General features: G+C 43.8%; 1 protein-coding gene across 1 annotated transcript; it reads left to right on the forward strand.

The window, feature by feature from the left end:
- The first annotated feature begins 2,111 nt into the window (after positions 1-2,111).
- PRKAR1A (protein kinase cAMP-dependent type I regulatory subunit alpha) lies at positions 2,112-18,541 on the forward strand. Its single transcript, XM_036838446.1, is given in 12 exon segments — positions 2,112-2,256; positions 5,445-5,624; positions 11,019-11,189; positions 12,036-12,127; positions 12,338-12,399; positions 13,233-13,279; positions 13,956-14,114; positions 15,529-15,589; positions 16,684-16,805; positions 17,731-17,775; positions 17,777-17,813; positions 18,156-18,541. Coding segments are annotated over 11 exon segments (1,143 nt in total). The 5' UTR covers positions 2,112-2,256; positions 5,445-5,450; the 3' UTR covers positions 18,329-18,541.
- Positions 18,542-19,421: the final 880 nt, after the last annotated feature.

Below are 19,421 nucleotides of genomic sequence, written 5' to 3' on the forward strand. Positions count from 1 at the left end.
CTATCTGCTGCACATTTCCCTTTTTGTCTTTCAAAGCCCCGGCCTAGGAGGATTTGGCAGCTAGAACAAGGTTGAGTGCGACGGACACAGGAAACGACGGCCCGTGGCTGGAGTGGCGCCTGAATGCAGCTGAATGGGGACACAGAGCCAGGCCTCAGCACAGAGTCAGCTGCCGCTCAAAGCACAGGCTCAATGTCACCAGCTTGCTGGTTTCCCTATTCTAAGCGTCTTGACTCTCTTAGGAAGGTAACACTGAGAATGGGACACAGTGCAACTCAGTCTTAACCTAGTGGTGTGGGTAGCTCCTGAGGAAGGGGAGAGCAGCCGGGATGCAAACAATATTTATCTATTGTATCCCGCCCTGTGCTGGGCACTTTCTATACATACAGCGCTGCAAAGGGCAGTGATTACGCTCACTGCCTAGGTATGAAACATAGTAGTCACTTAACTGCTCCAGGCCTCATTTTCCTTCCATGACAATAACATCATAATAATACTGATGCTAGAGTTTATTATGAAGATTCAATTAATTATTATGAGTGAAGCACTTAGAACACGGCCAGGAACACAGCAAGTGCCATAGACGTGTGTGCCGTTATTATCTTTATTGCTTCATTTTAGCACAGCCCTGCTCATCCTTTATGATTGAGGAAACTGAGGCTCATGGGGATTAAGTCAATTACCGGAGATGGCAGAGCCTGAAACCAAACTCAGATTTATCCGACCGCAGTGTTTTCTTCTCAGAACGCGACCGGGCCTGCTCAGTGCTATCGAATTCCCTCTCCTGCTTGCCAGCTTAGGGTTCAGTTTAATTAGCCTTTCTTTGTACTGACAAGGGTGAAATCGTATATATACGACTGAGGCTGTGCCTTTAATCTCCCATTCCACCCATCCTTGGCGAATGTCCCGTGGGGGCGTAGGTGGGAGAAGAATCTTCCCCCCTACATTCCCCTCTTACAGGCCTAATCTGGCTTTTCTGATGTTGTCTATGCTTCTTCTGACTTTCAGAAAGCCCGTGGGGGGGGGGGTGGAGCGGGGGAGGGATAACCACAACTAAATAAAAGAAATACTCTGATAAGCAGGAACCTTATCGTACTGGCGGATTTAGGGGTGCACCTGGCCTGTTAGGACAGTGATGTCCAACAGAAATACTATAAACACGAGTCATGGAGGAAATTAAAAATTTTCTAATAGCTATATTAAAAAGGTAAAAAAAAACCGCGAAATTAATCTTAATATTTAACCGAATATATCCAAAATATTACGGTTTCGGCCTGGAATCAGTATAAAAATTATTAGAGGTATTTATATATTTTTTGTATTATGCGTTAAATCCATTGTGTATTTTACACATACAGCCCTAGAGCTATATACCCCAAGGGTACAACAGGTACCAGCCAGACACAAAGATACGTGTGTTCCAAGGGCCTTCTTTATTCATTTAGCGACGTCATATGTCCGAAAGCGTCCCCTGCCTCCCATCCCCTTTCCTCTTCCACGGGCGGATACTTGCATGGGAAAAAAAATGGCTGAAGCAGTAAAGAAGTCGCTGCCCCGCCCTCCCCTCCATCATCCCCGATGAGGGCAGTCTTTACAGGCGGTTGAGATTTCTCGGTCTGTGCCCACCTGCACGTTTTGTACTTCTCATTATGCGGGGTCGGGGCGAGGATGGGGGCATTTCAGGAGCTAGAAGGACTCAGGCCTCTCTTGGACTCCGACAAAGTCCTTTCCAGCATTTTGTGCCCATTGGGACTGTGTGGCCTCCACTTGGCGACAGCACCCCCGAAGGGGAGAGCGGCCCGCTTGGCCAAGCAGACACTTGGCAGGGATCGGATTTCCTGGACCGGATGGCGGCCCGGAGGCCGCGGCGCTGGCCGAGCACAGGATACGCGGCGGGCGTGCGCATCCCGGGATCCGCCCGCGCTGGGCCCCTGGTGCAGTTGCCGCGGATCCGCCACCTCCTCCGGGGCTTGGAAGCGGCAGGAATTCCCCCTCCCCGGCCCCGCGTCCCCCTCCGGCCGGGGCTGCGGGGCGGAGTCGCCCACCTGTCATCCGAGACGCCCCACGTGGGTCGGCCTGGGTGGGGGGCGGGGGTTGAAGGCAGGGAGAAAAGGCGGAGGCGGCGAGGGAGGTGGGAGTGAGGGTGGGGAGAAGAGAGGAGAGGAGGAGAGAGGGGAGCTGCCCACAGCCGCGCGGAGAGCGAGCGAAGAGCAGCAGAGAGAAAAAAGAGGACCTGTGGCGTCCAGACTGGAACAGGTAAGGGGCGGCGGGTGTACAGAGGAGGGAAGCCCCGGGCTAGAGACAGTGAGGAGAAGACCAGAGGCAAGCGCGAGGAGGGCTGCGGACGAGGGACGAGGCAGGACGGAAAGAAGAGTAGAAGGGGGACCATTCTAGGCGGAGGAGGGGCGAGGGTCCTTCAACGAGTGGCGGCGGAGGACCCGGGGCCGCTGCCCCTTTAAGGTTGCCAAGGCGACGGCTCTGGCCAGAGCGAGGCGCATTGACGTCAGCAGCCGGGCGCTGATTGGCTGCGGCGCGGCCGTTTCCGGTGGAGCCGCCGCGGAGCAGCTGTAGCCGAGTGCATCCAAGCTGGGAGGGGAGCGCTGAGGTAGCTCCGCCGGCCGCCGCCTCGACCGCAGTCCGAGCCCGCCGCCGTCCGCCCGCAGGTGAGAGGCCTCTGCGGGGGCCCCCACGCGCCCAGCTTCGCCGCCAGCCGCCCGTTTGGGGGCGCCGGGCCGATCCAAGATGGCGTCGCGGGGAGCGACCTGCGGGGGACGGCCGCACCCCCTGCGTCTCCCGGCCCGGCGCCTCCAGAGGGCCTCCCGCGTGCCTCGCTCCCCGGCCCGGGTCTGCGCCCCCCAGACCCCCCGGGCCCGCTCCGGCCGCCCCGCCCCCGCGGCCTCCCCGCTCGCCCTCCCGCATCTCCTGAAGGACGGTGGCGAGATGTCCCCGGAATCCGCCATCGCCCCCCGGCCTTTCCGGCTGCTCCGGGGACCCGGCGGTCCTCGTTTTCCTCCGTCCGGCCTCCTCCCCGGCCTCTCCCGCGGGCGCTTCCCCTTCCTTCCCGGGATTGTCGCCCCGCCCCCGCGGTGGTCGTCGCCCGGCCGCTCCGTGGCTTTCTGTCCCCTCTCCCCTGCCCCCCTTTCCCGGTCCCCGCCCCCCAGGTCTCCCCTTGGCCTTCCGACCAGAGCGGGATGCAGGATGGGCCTCCCTTCCGCTCGTGGCCGTGACTGTGGCCTAAGTGGAGTGAAGGGCACTTCCGTGTCCTTGCCCCCGAAACGTGCGCGGTACCTGTGACCCGCCCCCCCCCCCACCCCCCGGCAGCTCAGTGCAGGCGCGACGCCAAACGGCGTCACCGCCGGAGGGATGCGCGAGAGATGGGTCTTCTCGGTGCTCCGAGGATGACCCCCAGGAAGGGCTCCTGGCTGGTGTGAGGGTCTGCGGCCTGAATCCGCGAGTTTCTCAAGGTGTCTGACATAGCGCCTCGCATGTGATCCCTTTGAAACGGAATTGTGTCACAACCGACTTTCCGAAAGAAAGAATCTCAGTGTTTTCTTAGGAGGAGAGGCAATGCAGTGTATGTTTTGCAGCAGTTAAATAATTGGGCGCGGGAGGAGCTAAATTGTTAAGCTTTTACTACCAAGTACGAGGACTGGCTTAATCTAGGCATATTCGATTAAAAAATTAAGACTGTGAAATACGGATATTCCGGGGTGTACACGGTGACCTGACTGCGCCAGTCCTGGGGCGTTTACGTTAATATGCTACCTTATTTCCGTTGTCCTCCTTTCGGTGTTTTAAATACATTGTTGCAAACAACAAACCAGTCTCACCGCTTAGCCCCAGTTCTCGCATTTCTACCACAGACCTGATCTTCGAATGATTTCTCTGATCAGTTGAATACATGTATTGATATTCCTGAGATGGCTCTGAATGTTTTGAAGCATAAAAAGATCTGATTGATCATTGTTCTCGGTGGCTTTCAGTCCAGTATTTTTTCAAATGCAGAAAATCCTACTGAAGTGGATTCTCAGTTCATGTGGTTGTCTGAGCTGGAAAAGAGGCTGGTGTAAATCTATCCGAAAGTAACGTGTTTTTTTGTGTTTGTTTTGTTTTGTTTTTTGTGTTTGTATTAGAGTGTTTATTTCTGAAGTAGCAGCATGAGTCTTTTTCTGTGGCCTGTAATTTACGTGCTTGTCAGGGAGCTACAGACTTTCTCATGGTCTGTTAATTAGTTTACTCGTTATTGACCCTTACCATGAAATTTGTCAAAACAAGATGCCTAACAGCACGTATCTCTTTACTCTGCTGATTCTTTCTCCTTTGAAATTTACAGTGTCAGCTCAGTGGTTTTGTGTGTATTATATTTGAAAAAGACCAATTAGTGTTGAATTTAGTTGCAAAGTGGAGGAGACCTCACTTTTATCTTCTAATCTTAATTACTTAATAATTAGGAGTTGAAAGGAAAACAGTTTATGGCTCTTTTGTTAAATTAGTAAGCTTTTAATTCCAGGGTAAGGTTAGCTGCCCATTCTTATATTTGTTTATTTTACTTCACATCGAGGTAGTTTGAACCCTCTAAAATTCACTAAATGCAGTTTTATCTATTGAGTGTTCATGTGAGTTTAAAACTTAATGTTTTAACATTTTCCTGTCCAGATGAATAAAATGTTTTTTTTCCTGTCCAAATCTTTTATCGTTTACTTGGTAAGGTGTTTTTTCATTTATGTGGTTTTGGTTTTTGTTTTTTTCTATTAAGGATTTGCCCTCTTACTAGTGGGTAAGTGTGTTATCATCTAGAGCTGGAATCTGGTAAAAAGAGTCTAGGATTAAAAGTTGCTTTTATAACTCATCTGGGGTTTCTTTTGTGTTTTAAAAAATGGTGATTGCGCTAGTAGTTGGCTAACCAGAGCCTTTGCTCCAGTGGTTTGCTGGGTGAGATTAGGACACTCCCCTGGGATCCGGGTTACGTATAGGGAATGTCAGATGTTCTGTCTTGTGCTTTCTTGCTTTCACTTAGAGCTGACTTGCGTGCCCTTGTAATTCTCTGTCCCGTTTGCCGTGTACACACTTCGCACGGCATCATGATTTCTGTTGTAGGAGGAGAATTGAATGAAATTCCCTTAAGGGCCTGACTCCTCAGCACCCCGCCTCTGCCGGGGATAAGTGGCTCATACTTCCTCCCGGGAGCCGAGGTTCTTCTCACTGTTGCTGCCTGCAGAGCCTAGATCCTGTGCAGCAGGACCTCAGTGAAACACGACTTGGAGAGAATGCTATTTCTGTACATACTTTACCCCCTAGGCCTCACCTCCCTGTTTTAAAACAAAATCTACTTAGAAAGAAATCCTTGTGAATCAGTTGCCTAGTGAATTTGTTAGGTCAAAGGCCAGATTGACGTTTGCTCTTTGTAAACAGTTTTCACAGGCATCTGTGTGTTTTCCCCACAGCGAGCCATGGCGTCTGGCAGCACCGCCAGCGAGGAGGAGCGCAGCCTCCGGGAATGCGAGCTGTACGTGCAGAAGCACAACATCCAGGCCCTGCTCAAGGACTCCATCGTGCAGCTGTGCACCGCGCGGCCCGAGAGGCCCATGGCGTTCCTCAGGGAATACTTCGAGAGGCTGGAGAAGGTAAAAATAAATGGGGCAGAGCATGAGCTCACCCTGACGATTGTTAAGGGGGATGCCGTAGCGTGTCGCTGATTTGTATCCTTTGGAAGAAAAGGAATTCTGACCACATAATAATTGATCATCATCATCATCATCTAAAATAGAACTTCAGAAAAGAAATGTAGTTAACACACTTGAAGTAATTTTTAACTTTGTAATCAGTAGAATTTATCAAAACCAATCTGTATGCTGAGTTTACTTGGCTAACAGGTTTTCGTTTTCCAAACATAGTTCCTTGTAACTATTTAAATTAGTACATAAAACTGACTAAATGAAATAACTGACTAGATACAGTTGATCAGAAGTAGTGCGGCACTGTACCGCAGAAACTAACACAACATTGTAAATCAGCTATACTCCAGTAAAAATTTTTTAAAAGTAATACAGCAGTGGTATGAAGTGAGAAATTCTACAGTACTTGAAAGCATTTAATGCTTTTTTATTCAGCAAAGCAAGTGAACTTGTAAGTTTTATCCCACCTTTTGAAATCACTGTAATGAAACAGTTGAGTCTAGCTTGTGACTGAAATTTCAGAAACTGAATTAGTGAAGTGTGTTTTACTGTAGAATATGTCTCAGGTGAATCGACTCTGGAGCAGAGAGATCAAGATTGATGGTTGTCAGAATTTTACTTCACAGTTTTGGTCAGGACTTGTTTCCTCTTGAAAAAAAATTAGTGCAGTTCTTAGTCGTTGTTGTTCACCCTCATTCTGTGTATGTCAGTGGGACCTAAGCATGTGGTGTGTGCTTTTCTAAGCAAAATGATCATTTTTCATCAAGGTCGATGCTTCAGTTCACTTCCCTCAAAAAATGATGAATGAGAAAGTTTGGATTGTTAAATGTTTTGAGTAGTTTGTTTGGTTTACTTCTGAAATTCAGCGAGATAAATTTACAGGTTTTCTTAAGCATATTGAAGTTTTGATGTGGTTCGTAATGATTGTGAACCAGTTGGGAGGCATTTTCTTAGGTATATGATTGTTAATTATCTAATTGTATTGCAGAAATATTTGTAATGTATCCCACTGGTTTGGACAGTTTCTTAACCAGCATAACTTACTAGTAAAAGAGTCTGTTTTACTGATGTTTAAAAAATGTTTGGGTGGCTCAGTGATGAGGAATTTTCTACTGTTTTCTTGAAAAGCTGTTTGTTGAAATTGGTGTCTAGTACCATGATTAGATTAATCAAAAACAACAACAACAAAAAACTAACCAGTCCCGGTGAATGTCGCCTTGCTGTCTTGGAATTGTGGTAGAAAGTCTGGTTTTCTCTCATTTAAGCAGTTTCCTGATAGTGAAATGCTGTAGCGCCAGGCTGCTGTGGGCCTTCCCTGTTTTGAAGTGAAGCGTGTTGCTGGAGACCTGGTTCTGAAATTGGTCACTGTAAGGGGATCCCTCTTCCCTCTGGACATCAGTAGAAGCCGTCTGATGAGGGGTGAGGTTGGTGAGACGTGAAGGGCGTGTCTTTTTATAGAGAGTGTTGAGTGTGTGGCGCTCATTTCAGAGCCTGTGCTCTCATGGCCCTGTTGAAGCACTGACCAAGGGGAAGACAAGAAATGATCATTAAAGTAGTTTCTTTGCACGTGGGATTTTTTAATTTAATGTGTGTTGGCTTCTTTGCCTTTTATTTATTTATTTATTTATGGCTGTGTTGGGTCTCCGTTTCCGTGCGAGGGCTTGCTCTAGTTGCGGCGAGCGGGGGCCACTCTTCATCGCGGTGCGCGGGCCTCTCAGTATCGCAGGCTCTCTTGTTGCGGAGCACAGGCTCCAGACGCGCAGGCTCAGTAGTTGTGGCTCACGGGCCCAGCTGCTCCGCGGCATGTGGGATCTTCCCAGACCAGGGCTCGAACCCGTGTCCCCTGCATTGGCAGGCAGACTCCCAACCACTGCGCCACCAGGGAAGCCCGGCTTCTTTGCCTTTTAATAAAAGTCACAGCTTGACACTTTTTCCTATAATTCAAGGATCTTTGTTCATTTGCATACATTCCTTTAGCCAGGGTTGAATGTAAATATCTGGACTTTCAAGTAACTAGGTTTTCGACTTTTCAACAGGTCATTGTTCTGTGCATTAGGTGTTAGGTTATATGTGTGAAAATATGGTCACACTCTTGTCACCTCTTTCCCTGTGTTAACCAGGGGTCATGTTTCTGCTACCCTCAACTGCTCAATAACAAATGCACCAAAAAACTCCATTGAAAGCTTCTGCGTTTTATTTCAGACTGTTACCTGTAATTTGAATCCTCTTTTCTGCATATATTTATTAGAACCTCCCTGTCTGATAGATCAGAGGAATTTCAATAGCTCCGACCATGGAGTGTCTTCTGTGTGCCAGGTACCGTGTGAGCACTTTACACACCTACACACATACTCATTATTCCAGTTGTGTGAGGTTGATGGTCATCACCATTTTACAGAGGTAGCAGGTAAAACTGAGAGAAATCAGGTAACGTGGCTGTGGTCATACAGGGTAGTAGCTTTATGCTGCAGTACGATACGACCCCCAAATTTCAGTCGTTTACTACCAAAGTCCTGATTTCTTGGTCATGTGCAGCTCTTGTGGGCTCAGCCCATCTTCTCTCCTTGGCTCCACGTGTCTTGTCCTGAGGTCGAGTGGAAGGAGCAGCCATGTGTACAGCACGCTGTTCTCAAGGCAGAGGGGGTCACATGCTGCAGGGGCCGGGGTCAGGTCTTACAAGAGGACACGGTGTGGCGAGTCAAGCCGCCTGCCAAGCCCCAAGTCCGCGGGACGACGGGACGTGTACTTCCCCTACAGGGAAGAATGGAACGGCAGGGGCAGGGAGGGGACAAATAGCGATGGTTGAAAGCATATTAAGTAAGCGGTGGGCACGGGCATCGGAGCTTAATACTCGAGGATGTATTGACAGTAAGTGGACTGGGAGGGGTTCTTTTGTCTGTTCTTGTTTTAATAAGTGAGAGAACTGAGGAGGGAGGAGACTGACCGAAGAATGAATGACAACAGCAAGAAAAAGGGCGTAAAAATGTATAATAGAAATCGGTGATCTCAGTAATGGCTCTGAGTCATCAGGATTAGGTTCTAGCTGATTGCTATTAAAGATGAAAACCCATGGAACAGTGTTAAAATCAAAATGCTTTTGGTACTTCAAAATTGTCTTAAAAATTCAGTTACAAGACAGTTCCAAATGAGATATTACTTGTGAAACTTTACATGAAATTTTTGTGAAATATCAGTGACAGATTTTGGGGGTAGAATTTGTGTTTCCATTTATACCCTTGAACTTTAGACTTTGGGGAGACTTGAGTTTTAAAGTTCTCTGTTAATATGGAATGGGAAAACCTTACCTGTTTACTGGAATTACCAGAATGAAAATGAAGTGGGTTTTCTTTAAAAATGTATTTTTTAAAAAAATGGTTCTCTATTTGCACATGGTTCAAAATTCTGCAGGTGCAAAAGGATATGACAATAAAAAGTCTTTTTCCCACTTCGTTGTCTTCCTAGAGTGCAGCCTGTGTTCCAGGGACAATATATGGGCACTTACAGATTCGTATCCAGCACGTTCTTATCCAGCATGTGCGTGGTATTCCACTGTATGGATGTACTACAGTTTATTTAATCACCATGTTGACGACCGTTTTGGTGGTTTCCAGTGTTTTACTATTAAAAGCAATGATATAATAAATAACTTTGTATATCTGTCATTTCTCACACATGCATATTTTAGAATAAATTCCTGGCAGTAGACTTACTGGATTAATTGGTCAACAGGTAAGTGCATTTGTAACTAAATATGCAAATATATTAAAGTCGTTTTTGTTATAGGCTTTTCTTACTGTGTTTTTAATTGAAAATTAGAAAATCTAGAGAAATGAGAAAAATAAAGCCAATTCCTCCCTCCAAAAAATAAAAAAATAAAAATCAAGCATGAGTCTGTAATAGAGATAAACACTATTAATGCCTTGATTGTTATCATTCTAGACTTTTCTTGCTGCGTTTATATGTTCTTTTATTTGTCTTGATGCCAAATGCAGAGCCGAGTACCATGCAGGAGAAAAAGTAGGCAGCTCCTTAGTTTCTTTTTTATCAAAAAATTTTCAGAAATAGTAAATGCTGAGTTCATTTAGAATTTGAAAGACGGCTTAGAAAAATAATGGAGAGTGAGTCAGATGAATGAGAATGTAAATAGCTCACCATTCTTGGCTTTTTTCATTCTGATTTTACGTCAGGCATAACTCATTCTTTACTGAAGACCTGAGAGGAATTTCTTTTTAAGGTCCTAGATCTGAAAAATAAGAATGTTAAGTAGTTGATATCACTTTTAAACGAATTGGTTTAATAAGTTTTTAAAAGTGGGTAAACTTTTTTTTGTTTTAACTTCAAGTGTCAACCTTGACCGTAAAGAATGCTTCCAGCTCTGTTAGGAGAAGTATTGTTGCAGCCGGTCTTAGTTAAATTCTAGGTTGCCGTCACATTTTATGATCTGTTTATAACTGAGGCTCCAGCTAGAATATGAGCTCCACAGGCTCAGGACTCTCTCCTATTGTTTTTTTGTTTTTTTTTAATTTATGTATTTATTTATCTATGGCTGCGTTGGGTCTTCATTGCTGTGCGCGGGCTTCTCATTGTGGCGACTTCTGTTCCGGAGCCCGGGCTCTAGGCGCGTGGGCTTTAGTAGCTGTGGCTCGAAGGCTCTAGAGCGCAGGCTAAGTAGTTGTGGCGCACGGGCCTAGTTGCTCCGCGGCACGTGGGATCTTCCCGGACCAGGGCTCGAACCCGTGTCTCCTGCATTGGTGGGAGGATTCTTAACCACTGCGCCACCAGGGAGCCCTCCTATTGGTTTTTATATTCCCCTTGCCTAGTGTAGACTTGGCGTGGCAGATCCGGAGAATACATATTGAATTAATGGAGTAACCCAGTGATCTAGACATTCTTCTATCACTTTGCTATGCCTGAGTGATTATTCCTAGATGGCATTCTTGGACGCGGCAGGGATCTCACACTAATTTCCCAGCCTTTTGTTTTGCAGTTCATTACTGTTGAGTGCATTACAAATCATTGTCAGTATATTATCATAATGAGTATATAATTTTTTATTTGCATGTTACGTGCCCTGTACCAGTGGCTTTTGTTCATTAATAAATATAGCATCTGTTGCCCTCTGAGAAACAGTAAAGTCCTTTCAGAGTATTTCTTTTCAAGCTTGACTCTCCATTTCCCCCCGCCCCATTTGTAATTGACCTTTGCCCCTTAACTTTCACCTTGGTAATAGAGGGAGAGATCTGAAGTGACTGAGAAGGACCGTCATTGGAGTATGAGAATACCAGCTGAAGAATACCATGCTGAAGGGTCTCATTTTATAAACTTATAATTTTTTTTTTTCAGGAGGAGGCAAAACAGATCCAGAATCTGCAGAAAGCAAGCTCTCGTGCAGACTCGAGGGAGGATGAAATCTCTCCCCCTCCACCCAACCCGGTGGTAAAGGGCCGGAGACGACGAGGTGCCATCAGTGCCGAGGTCTACACGGAGGAAGATGCCGCGTCCTACGTTAGGAAGGTAGTTTTGATAGCTGAACACTGAGGAAACGGCTTTGGGACCCACGTGGTAGCCATCCAGTCTCCTTTGACGAATGCGTGCACTGTTTCGAGGAGTAAAACACAGACAGGATGGATCGTACTCCGTCCTGGACAGTTCCTGGGTACTTGGGGAACAGGTTTCTGTAACAACATGCCATCAGAGGAAATAACTAACAGTAATTATAAAACAGTGCATAAGTGAGTTTTGGGGGTTTTCTTTTGCATGTTGTTGTTTTGCAGTAGAAGAGCAGGCAGTACTCCTTTTTCTCTTGAATCATGGTGTCAGTTTCTTGACATCCTGTAATTCATGTTGTGGCTTTTAACCTTTTACCCCACAAGCGTCATTTGTCTCAGTTAGAGCCAGTCTGCCATTTCGAGTTATGCTGTTAGCCTGAAGGGGGAAGAGAATTGTGCTCGCAAGAGGTTGTGAGACTAACAGTACGTGATCACAGTTTAGAGGTTGTGAGACTAACAGTACGTGATCACAGTTTAGAAAATGACCAGTTGTCATAACATGCTTAGTTTTGCCTCACTAATCACCTTGGGCAAGGTGATTTTGGTCTGTTCCTTTAGTTGTTGACTAGGAACCAAATACTAGCCTTTAAATACAGGCCTAGATATAGGCAAAGGGGATTATTGAGTCAATATTTGTTGAGTACTTTGTGGATCAAAGACAGTGTGAGAGTGTTGTGTTGAAAATGTTTCACTCAGGGCAGCTTTGTTTAAATACCGTGATGTAGCTTGACATTTCATTGTAATTTAGGTTGCAAGCATGAAGTGGTCTTGCTTTATGGAATTGTCATTTTGCCTTTCTGTTCTTTCTTAGGTTATACCAAAAGATTATAAGACAATGGCTGCTTTGGCCAAAGCCATTGAAAAGAATGTACTGTTTTCACATCTTGATGATAATGAGAGAAGGTAGGTACAGGTACTTTGTTATACTATTTTTCCAGTACAGCTGGTGTCCCAAACTAGTCTCATCACTGTTGCAAGTTTTAAGGCTCTTAGTAATTGTTCACCTGATAACAATCCAGGCTGAAAATCTGGGAGCTTTAACTCTAAGGTTAATGTTTGAAATCCACAGAAGCAGCACATGAAATGTAACGCGAGGCCTTCTCTCCCTTGCAGTGACATTTTTGATGCCATGTTTCCGGTTTCCTTTATTGCTGGAGAGACTGTTATTCAGCAAGGTAAGGGTTGCTGCTTTTATGGCACGCACTATGATTATTGAAGTTTGTTTTCCTCTTTAAGCCTACCATTTTCCTTCTGTTATACCACTGGATTTTCTTATTTCTTTTAATTAAAATCTTCTGAGCTAAAAGGCACACTTTGCCTAAGGGACTAATATTTCCCTAACATCTGATATAGTTTTGTTTATGGTAACTGTTAAAGGGAATTCATGCATTTTTACTTTGTATGGAGTTCCAGAACCTCACTTATTTCATATATCCTTTATATTGATTATTAACCACTTACAAAGTAAAATAAAGTAGAAAATAAGCAAAACACTTAATATTCTTCATCATCTAGCCCGTCTCTTTATAAGGTTCTGTGCCTTCTACTGATGCTTGCCTTTTTTTGACCACATATAAGTAACATGGATCTCATCTTTTGGTGTCCTCTCTTTTTTCCTTTCTTATTTACTCTCGATATTTTCATGGGTCTTCATCATCCATATATTTTCTTGTTTAGTGACAATCTGATATTTGTTGCTTACTATTTGAGTTGTTTCTTGTTTTGTTATAGGTGATGTAGTGTTTAGTGTCTTTGTACACACAAGTGGCTTTTTTTTTTTTTTTTTCCAGAGGCATTCTTCACCACGAGATGACTAAAAACTCGATCAGTTTTATGACTTTTAAAATAAATTGCTGGACTTTTTTTCTTGAAAGGTTCTGTTAATTTGTAATATACTCTTTTCTCTCACAGCACCTCTCTAACATAAGTTCATTATTTTACATTAATTTGGTTTGATTTGTGCTTCTTTAATTAATATGCTTCTAACTTTTTTTACTCTCGCTTTTAGGTGATGAAGGGGATAACTTCTATGTGATTGATCAAGGAGAGATGGATGTAAGATTTAATAATTGCAAAAATATGTTGATAATCTTAAAAGTCAACTTGTTGATATTTATTGCTTCTAAGAGTTTCTGAAGGGCTATTACATCCTTGTATGTTCGATTCCTTTTGCCAAATATTTTACTGACACAGATACTTTCTAAAGGTAATTTCTTCAGCTAGACCTACAGTTCAGAACTTTTGCCAGATTAGTGGTTAAGGCGCGTGTGTGTGCTGTGGAGTAAGACAGGTGTCAGGGAGAGTCTGGACTGGTCGTGAGCTGGGAGACTTGGTACAGCTTTCTTGGTTCTGGAAGTCTTGTTGCTCCCGTAAGATTATTAGAAAACTCGGCACCTCCTGCAGGTAAAATGCGTGCTTAGCCCGGTGCCTGGCACAGTGCTCTGTAAGTACATATAGTTAATATTAATGCTTAGTTCACTTTTTTTGCCCTGGTCATCCTTACAGAGGACCTTTTTCTTATCAGATAATTAAACTAGGTAAGCTACAGACACTCTGAACTTACTTAACTCATTGTCAGAAGTCAGCTGTTTTGTTCCCTTGTGTACGGAAAATGTAACACATTTTATTTTTTAAAACAAAGTTCAGGATTCTGACCTCTTAAAAAGGTTTGCAGGTTTTTAATACTTACGTATTTGTCTATGTAGAAAAAAACAATGCTTTTGTGTTTTAGGTCTATGTCAACAATGAGTGGGCAACCAGTGTTGGGGAAGGAGGGAGCTTTGGGGAACTCGCTTTGATTTATGGAACACCTAGAGCAGCCACTGTCAAGGCAAAGACAAATGTGAAATTGTGGGGTATCGACCGAGACAGCTATAGAAGAATCCTTATGGTAAGATACATGGGTTCTGGAGTGTGGCTCACAATCCAGACTGTGTAACTAATGTTCAAACAGTGTCACCACATTAAGATGGGAATGTTTTTTACTTTTAACGATTGAATGCTTGTGTTAAGCCCAACTTAGCATTATTCATTATACCGTTTGAGACAGTGATCTTTTAGAACAAAGCTTTGGCCAGAAATAACATGGGAAACAAATGTGGTGTATACGCAGTGGTCAGCTTATGTTTGGGAATCTCTCCATTCGTCAGTCAGTGCATCTTCCCTTAGCTGATCTTTACACATTACAGTCGGCCTGAGAGGTGCTGCTTCTGAGTGCATGACGTTATTGAAGCCCACTCAGAAGCGATCAGCTTCTCTAAATGGAAAGGAGGTTAGCGGTGATGCAGGTTTCATGTCCCCTCTCACTGTAAAGGAATAAACGAAGTAGTAAAACCATTGGAACGTTCTGCTGATGTAATTAGACTCTATGAGAACTTTCTGACAAAATTATGGAGTAGCTTGGGTGTTTAAGTCCCAGTAAATGGCATTAGTCATCTTAAATGGCTTTCTTAAATTTATGTATTACGTGTCTGATTATTTGACAGTACGCGGTTGGACGTACTTAGAAAATTTTCTGTACTGGGGGATGGAGATATGTATATCTATTGTGTATATACTTATGTATATGTAATAGATACATATTATATAATAAATATTAAATACGTACTTAGAAAATTTTCTGTACTGGGGGATGGAGATAATGTATATCTATTGTGTATATACTTATGTATATGTAATAGATACATATTATATAATAAATATTAAATAATATAAATACATATTATACATACATATTTATAAGTATATAAATTGCCAAGGCAATTTACTGTGTAAGGGATGTTTATTATAGAGGAACTGTGTGTTTCCCCCTTTCTGTCCCCCAGATATATTTAGCAAACCTTGCAGATAAGACATTTTGGTTTAGTTTGGGGTTACGGCACTTTTTTTTGTCAGGGTGGGGTGTTGTTTATATGGTAGCAGTTGTATATCCTTCCTTCTGTGGAGGATCGGGGTTGTGGAAAAGGACCCTGCGCTGGAAATACATTCAGCCGTAGTCACATATATTACTTGGGTTTTTGTGTTTTGTTTTGTTTTTTTTGGAGAACTGATTGTTTGCTTTTTTGACATTTCACTAATTCGTGAATTCTTTGGGCATATCCGTGGTGTTTCTTTTAGGAGCAAGTTACTAAGAGCTTTTGATTGCACTGAACAGAGGGCTTACCGTCTTCAACAGGAAGAAAACAATCATGTATCCAGCAGCAGCAGCAAGCTTTGACTTCTCTGTTGTTGTTGTTCATTTACTTGAAACAGTATTTCTTACTCCACAGCATTATGTGAGTTACACTTTCTTTTTTCATTTATAGGGAAGCACGCTGAGAAAGCGCAAGATGTATGAGGAGTTTCTTAGTAAAGTGTCTATTTTAGGTAAGTTTTGGAAGATTGCATGGAGAATTGTTAAATTGAAGTGTTAGTAATGCTTAAGGAAACTGATTGTATTTCATAAAGATTACTCCAGTTATCAACTCTTTTTCTTTTTTTAATGGTAACAAAAGCCACATGGAATGCAGAGTTGAAGTTTGACTAAGTTAGAAGTAATTTTAAAGTGTGTTTAATTTGCTAGTAGATGACAGACCTCTAACTTAGAAGTAAGTGTTACTTACTCCTCCTGGAGAGACAGAGGACTGGAAGTGTTCTCCTGCGTGTGGACTCCCACAGTCAGTCCCCCGGGACTTGTTTCTCTGTTGCTCCATCAGTGAGTTTATTGGTTCAGGAAAGTGAGAAATGCATCCAAGAATGCATTTCCTCTGTAGAAGAATAGGTGTCATTTGCTTGCTTTCTCTGAAAAAATGCTAGAAGTGTGGGGGAATTTAGAGTAAAGTAGGGTAATTGGAGGCATTTCTACATATTTTGTTATGTGGACTTAAGAGACATTATTACAAGCTGTTCTTCATTGGGAGGGGAAATGGCGATTTTTGTAAGGTAATATAGTCTTGAGTCGTTGCTTTGTTATAGTGAATTGACTTTTTTGCCTTTATTTGTCCTTTCTCTGGAATGGTTACATTTGTTTAGTGTCTTGGGTGTTAGTTTGGCCTTTGGGAACAAAAGTTATTTTCTAGTTACTCTTGTTGGTTTTGTAAATAAATTCTACTGAGGATTTAAATTGATAAATTATTTCTCTTAATCTCTGTAACTATTACTTTTGGGTCCTGTAATTGTAGGTTCGGTTTGCATTGATGGCAGTCTTTAGGAATACTTAACGATTACATTTTTCTTATCCCTGTACCATCGGATGCAGTTGGTATAGGTTAACCTGGCCACTGGGCTACTGAAAGAAAGCTCTAGGGTCATCTGTAAGTAACAGGAGGATCTTGGTGAGACAAGAGGTAGTTGAAGACAGGTGCCATGTTGGATTAGAGCCACTACTAGAGTATTTTGGTTGACTTCTTTATACCTTTTGTTTTGAGATTTTTAGCAATACCAAATAATGCAGAGAAATTCTTTTGATTCCTGCCTTTTAGAATCTCTGGACAAGTGGGAGCGTCTCACGGTAGCTGATGCGTTGGAACCAGTGCAGTTTGAAGACGGGCAGAAGATTGTGGTGCAGGGGGAGCCGGGAGATGAGTTCTTCATTATTTTAGAGGTAAAGACGGGGCAGCACCGGGCGGGGAATAAGGGGGACACCAGTTCTTATTTACAGCTACCGTTCTTAAGATAAACAGTTTTATTTAAAAATGATCGTTCCCTTTGAAATGTCGTTGTTTGGTTTTCGGCCAGGCCACCACATTTTAAATGAGGGCTTTGCATGAAGTAATAGCCGAATTCTGACCTACTCGAATTAATTCTCCTCACAGAAGCCAAACAGAACTCAGCCATTTAGCACACAGGCTGTGATGTACTGCACCGTTCTTGTTAAAATCATGCATTTGGGCTAATTTGGCAAACAAGGATCAAAGGCAGGTATTTAAATTCTAAATGTTACCATGTTTTATATCGTCACAATCCATGGAAATGTATAGCAGATACTCTTGCCAGCCAAGGAGATCCACAGAGCAGATTCGCTGTGAATGTGGCTCAGTAGATGCTAATCGGTGTTGTTTAAACCAGGGGTCGAGGAACTCTTTCTGTAAAGGGCCGGACAGTAAGTAATTTAGGCGTTTATGAGCCGTGGTGTTTCTGTTGCAGACTCAACTCTTGTCATAGTGGGGAAGCAGCCGTGGACAGCATCTAAATGAACTGCTGTGTTGTTCCTATAAAACTTTATTTGTAAAAGCAGTGAGCTTGGGTTGGCCCTCCTTCTGCAGTTTGCTAACCTGCGTCTGAACCCTCGAAGTACCTCAGCGTGATGAGAAGAAGTACCTCCTAGCAGGAACTGCTGGGGTAAATAAGGATCAAGCCTGTAGTGACTCTTTTCAATTACCTTTTATCACATGAACGCAGAGGATTTGAAATAACTGCTGAGTCCTTTTTTTTTTTTGCAGAGTAGCTAAAATTGCATAGGATATTTAAAATGCCACCCCAGGATTGAAAGTATTAATGCGTTTTGCGTTTTGGTGAGTTTGTTATAGGGTTCAGCTGCTGTGCTGCAGCGTCGTTCAGAAAATGAAGAATTTGGTTGAAGTGGGAAGATTGGGGCCTTCTGATTATTTTGGTATGTTGGATTTCCTCACAATAAACACATAGTTCTGTAAGTCACTTCTCAGTGAGCTATCACAGTCTTTCATAATCTTGTCTTTTCTTTTCCTGAATTTTATTTTTATTTTACTCTTTCGGCTCTCAGAGAAGTAGTGTGAGATTTTGACCTTGACTCAGTTAATTAAGTTTATTGATTGTCTCATATCTGTCAGTTGGTTTTTTCCTGAGGTTGCAGATGTAGTGTGGCCTGTACTGAGTTACTAGGAGGAAAAATACGGTTTTCTTCTCCCCGGAGGGCGCCCTCAGAAGACGTTTCTGAGGGAGGCTAGCCTACTCTCAGCCCTTTCCCCTCCTCCAGGCGAAATCGCGCTGCTGATGAATCGTCCTCGCGCCGCCACCGTGGTTGCCCGTGGCCCGCTGAAGTGCGTCAAGCTGGACCGCCCGAGGTTTGAACGTGTTCTTGGCCCGTGCTCGGACATCCTCAAGCGGAACATCCAGCAGTACAACAGTTTTGTGTCCCTGTCCGTCTGAAAGCCGTTTCCCGTGCCTCCCTTCCGCCTCTCCCTGGCCAGGCTTCCCCACGCAGACTGCTCTCTGGCCCCTCTTTGCAGCGCCACGTGGCCACTGGCATCGCAGCTTCTTGTCTGTTTCTGTTCAAAGTTGCTCTTATTGCACCGTTTTTATTTTGGAGCATTAACTGAGTGCTCATACACAGTTAAATAAATAGAAAGAGTTCTGTGGAGACTTGGCTGTTCCTGCTTCTCTCTGTGCAGTGTTAGTGTTCGCCCTGGGCCGCGCGTGCCGTGCTTCCTGGTGAGGGCAGACCCTGCGCCACGTGAGTTACCGTAGAGTCATGATGTAACCGTGCAAGATTGCCTTTCAAGTGACAGAAGTTTCCTGTTATCATAAGCAGATTCTAGACTGTGGCCATATATGCTATATTTCTTTATAGAATAAGCGATTTCTCATTAAGCTCTGAGGATTAGGAAAAACAGATATAGAAAAATCTTAGTATAGTAGAAAGACATCTGCCTGTATTTAAACTAGTTTAAGGGTGGAAAAATGCCCATTTTTGCTAATTATCAGGTAGAAATGATCTGTTCAGTTTTTTTTCTTTTTAACAAGAATTTTTATTTGTCAAGTGACTTTGCCTGGTTTTGTTTATATCTTGTTCTTAATGTTTCCTCTCCAATTCTAAAATATGTTGAGGTGTGGCTATCTATACCTACCTGCCTTTTAAGGTTCACACCAAATCATAAGCTGCAAATATTGGGTAATGATTTAACTGCATCTGCCTCAGCTCACAGATTCTGATTCCACCCTCATTTACCCCGCTAGTGCCAAATGTTGATCATCAGATGCTGAATTGAGAATAAGAATTTGAGGTCTGCACTCTCGGTTGTTAACTTAGAGGTTTTGGTTAATGTATATCCTTCAGTTGAGTCCAGGATAATAATCTCTTATGGTCTTTAAGCGCTGATTCCAGGAGATTGGATTTACTGGGAATAGACAGACTGAATGTCGTAACCGAAAATGGAGGTGGGCTTGCTGAAGGGAGAAACGGCAGGGGGACAGAGTTCAGCGTTGGGAGCTTTGCCCCACTAATTCACTGGGGCGGGAGGTT

The sequence above is a fragment of the Balaenoptera musculus genome, chromosome 20 (genome assembly GCF_009873245.2).
Source record: "Balaenoptera musculus isolate JJ_BM4_2016_0621 chromosome 20, mBalMus1.pri.v3, whole genome shotgun sequence".
NCBI lineage: Eukaryota > Metazoa > Chordata > Mammalia > Artiodactyla > Balaenopteridae > Balaenoptera > Balaenoptera musculus.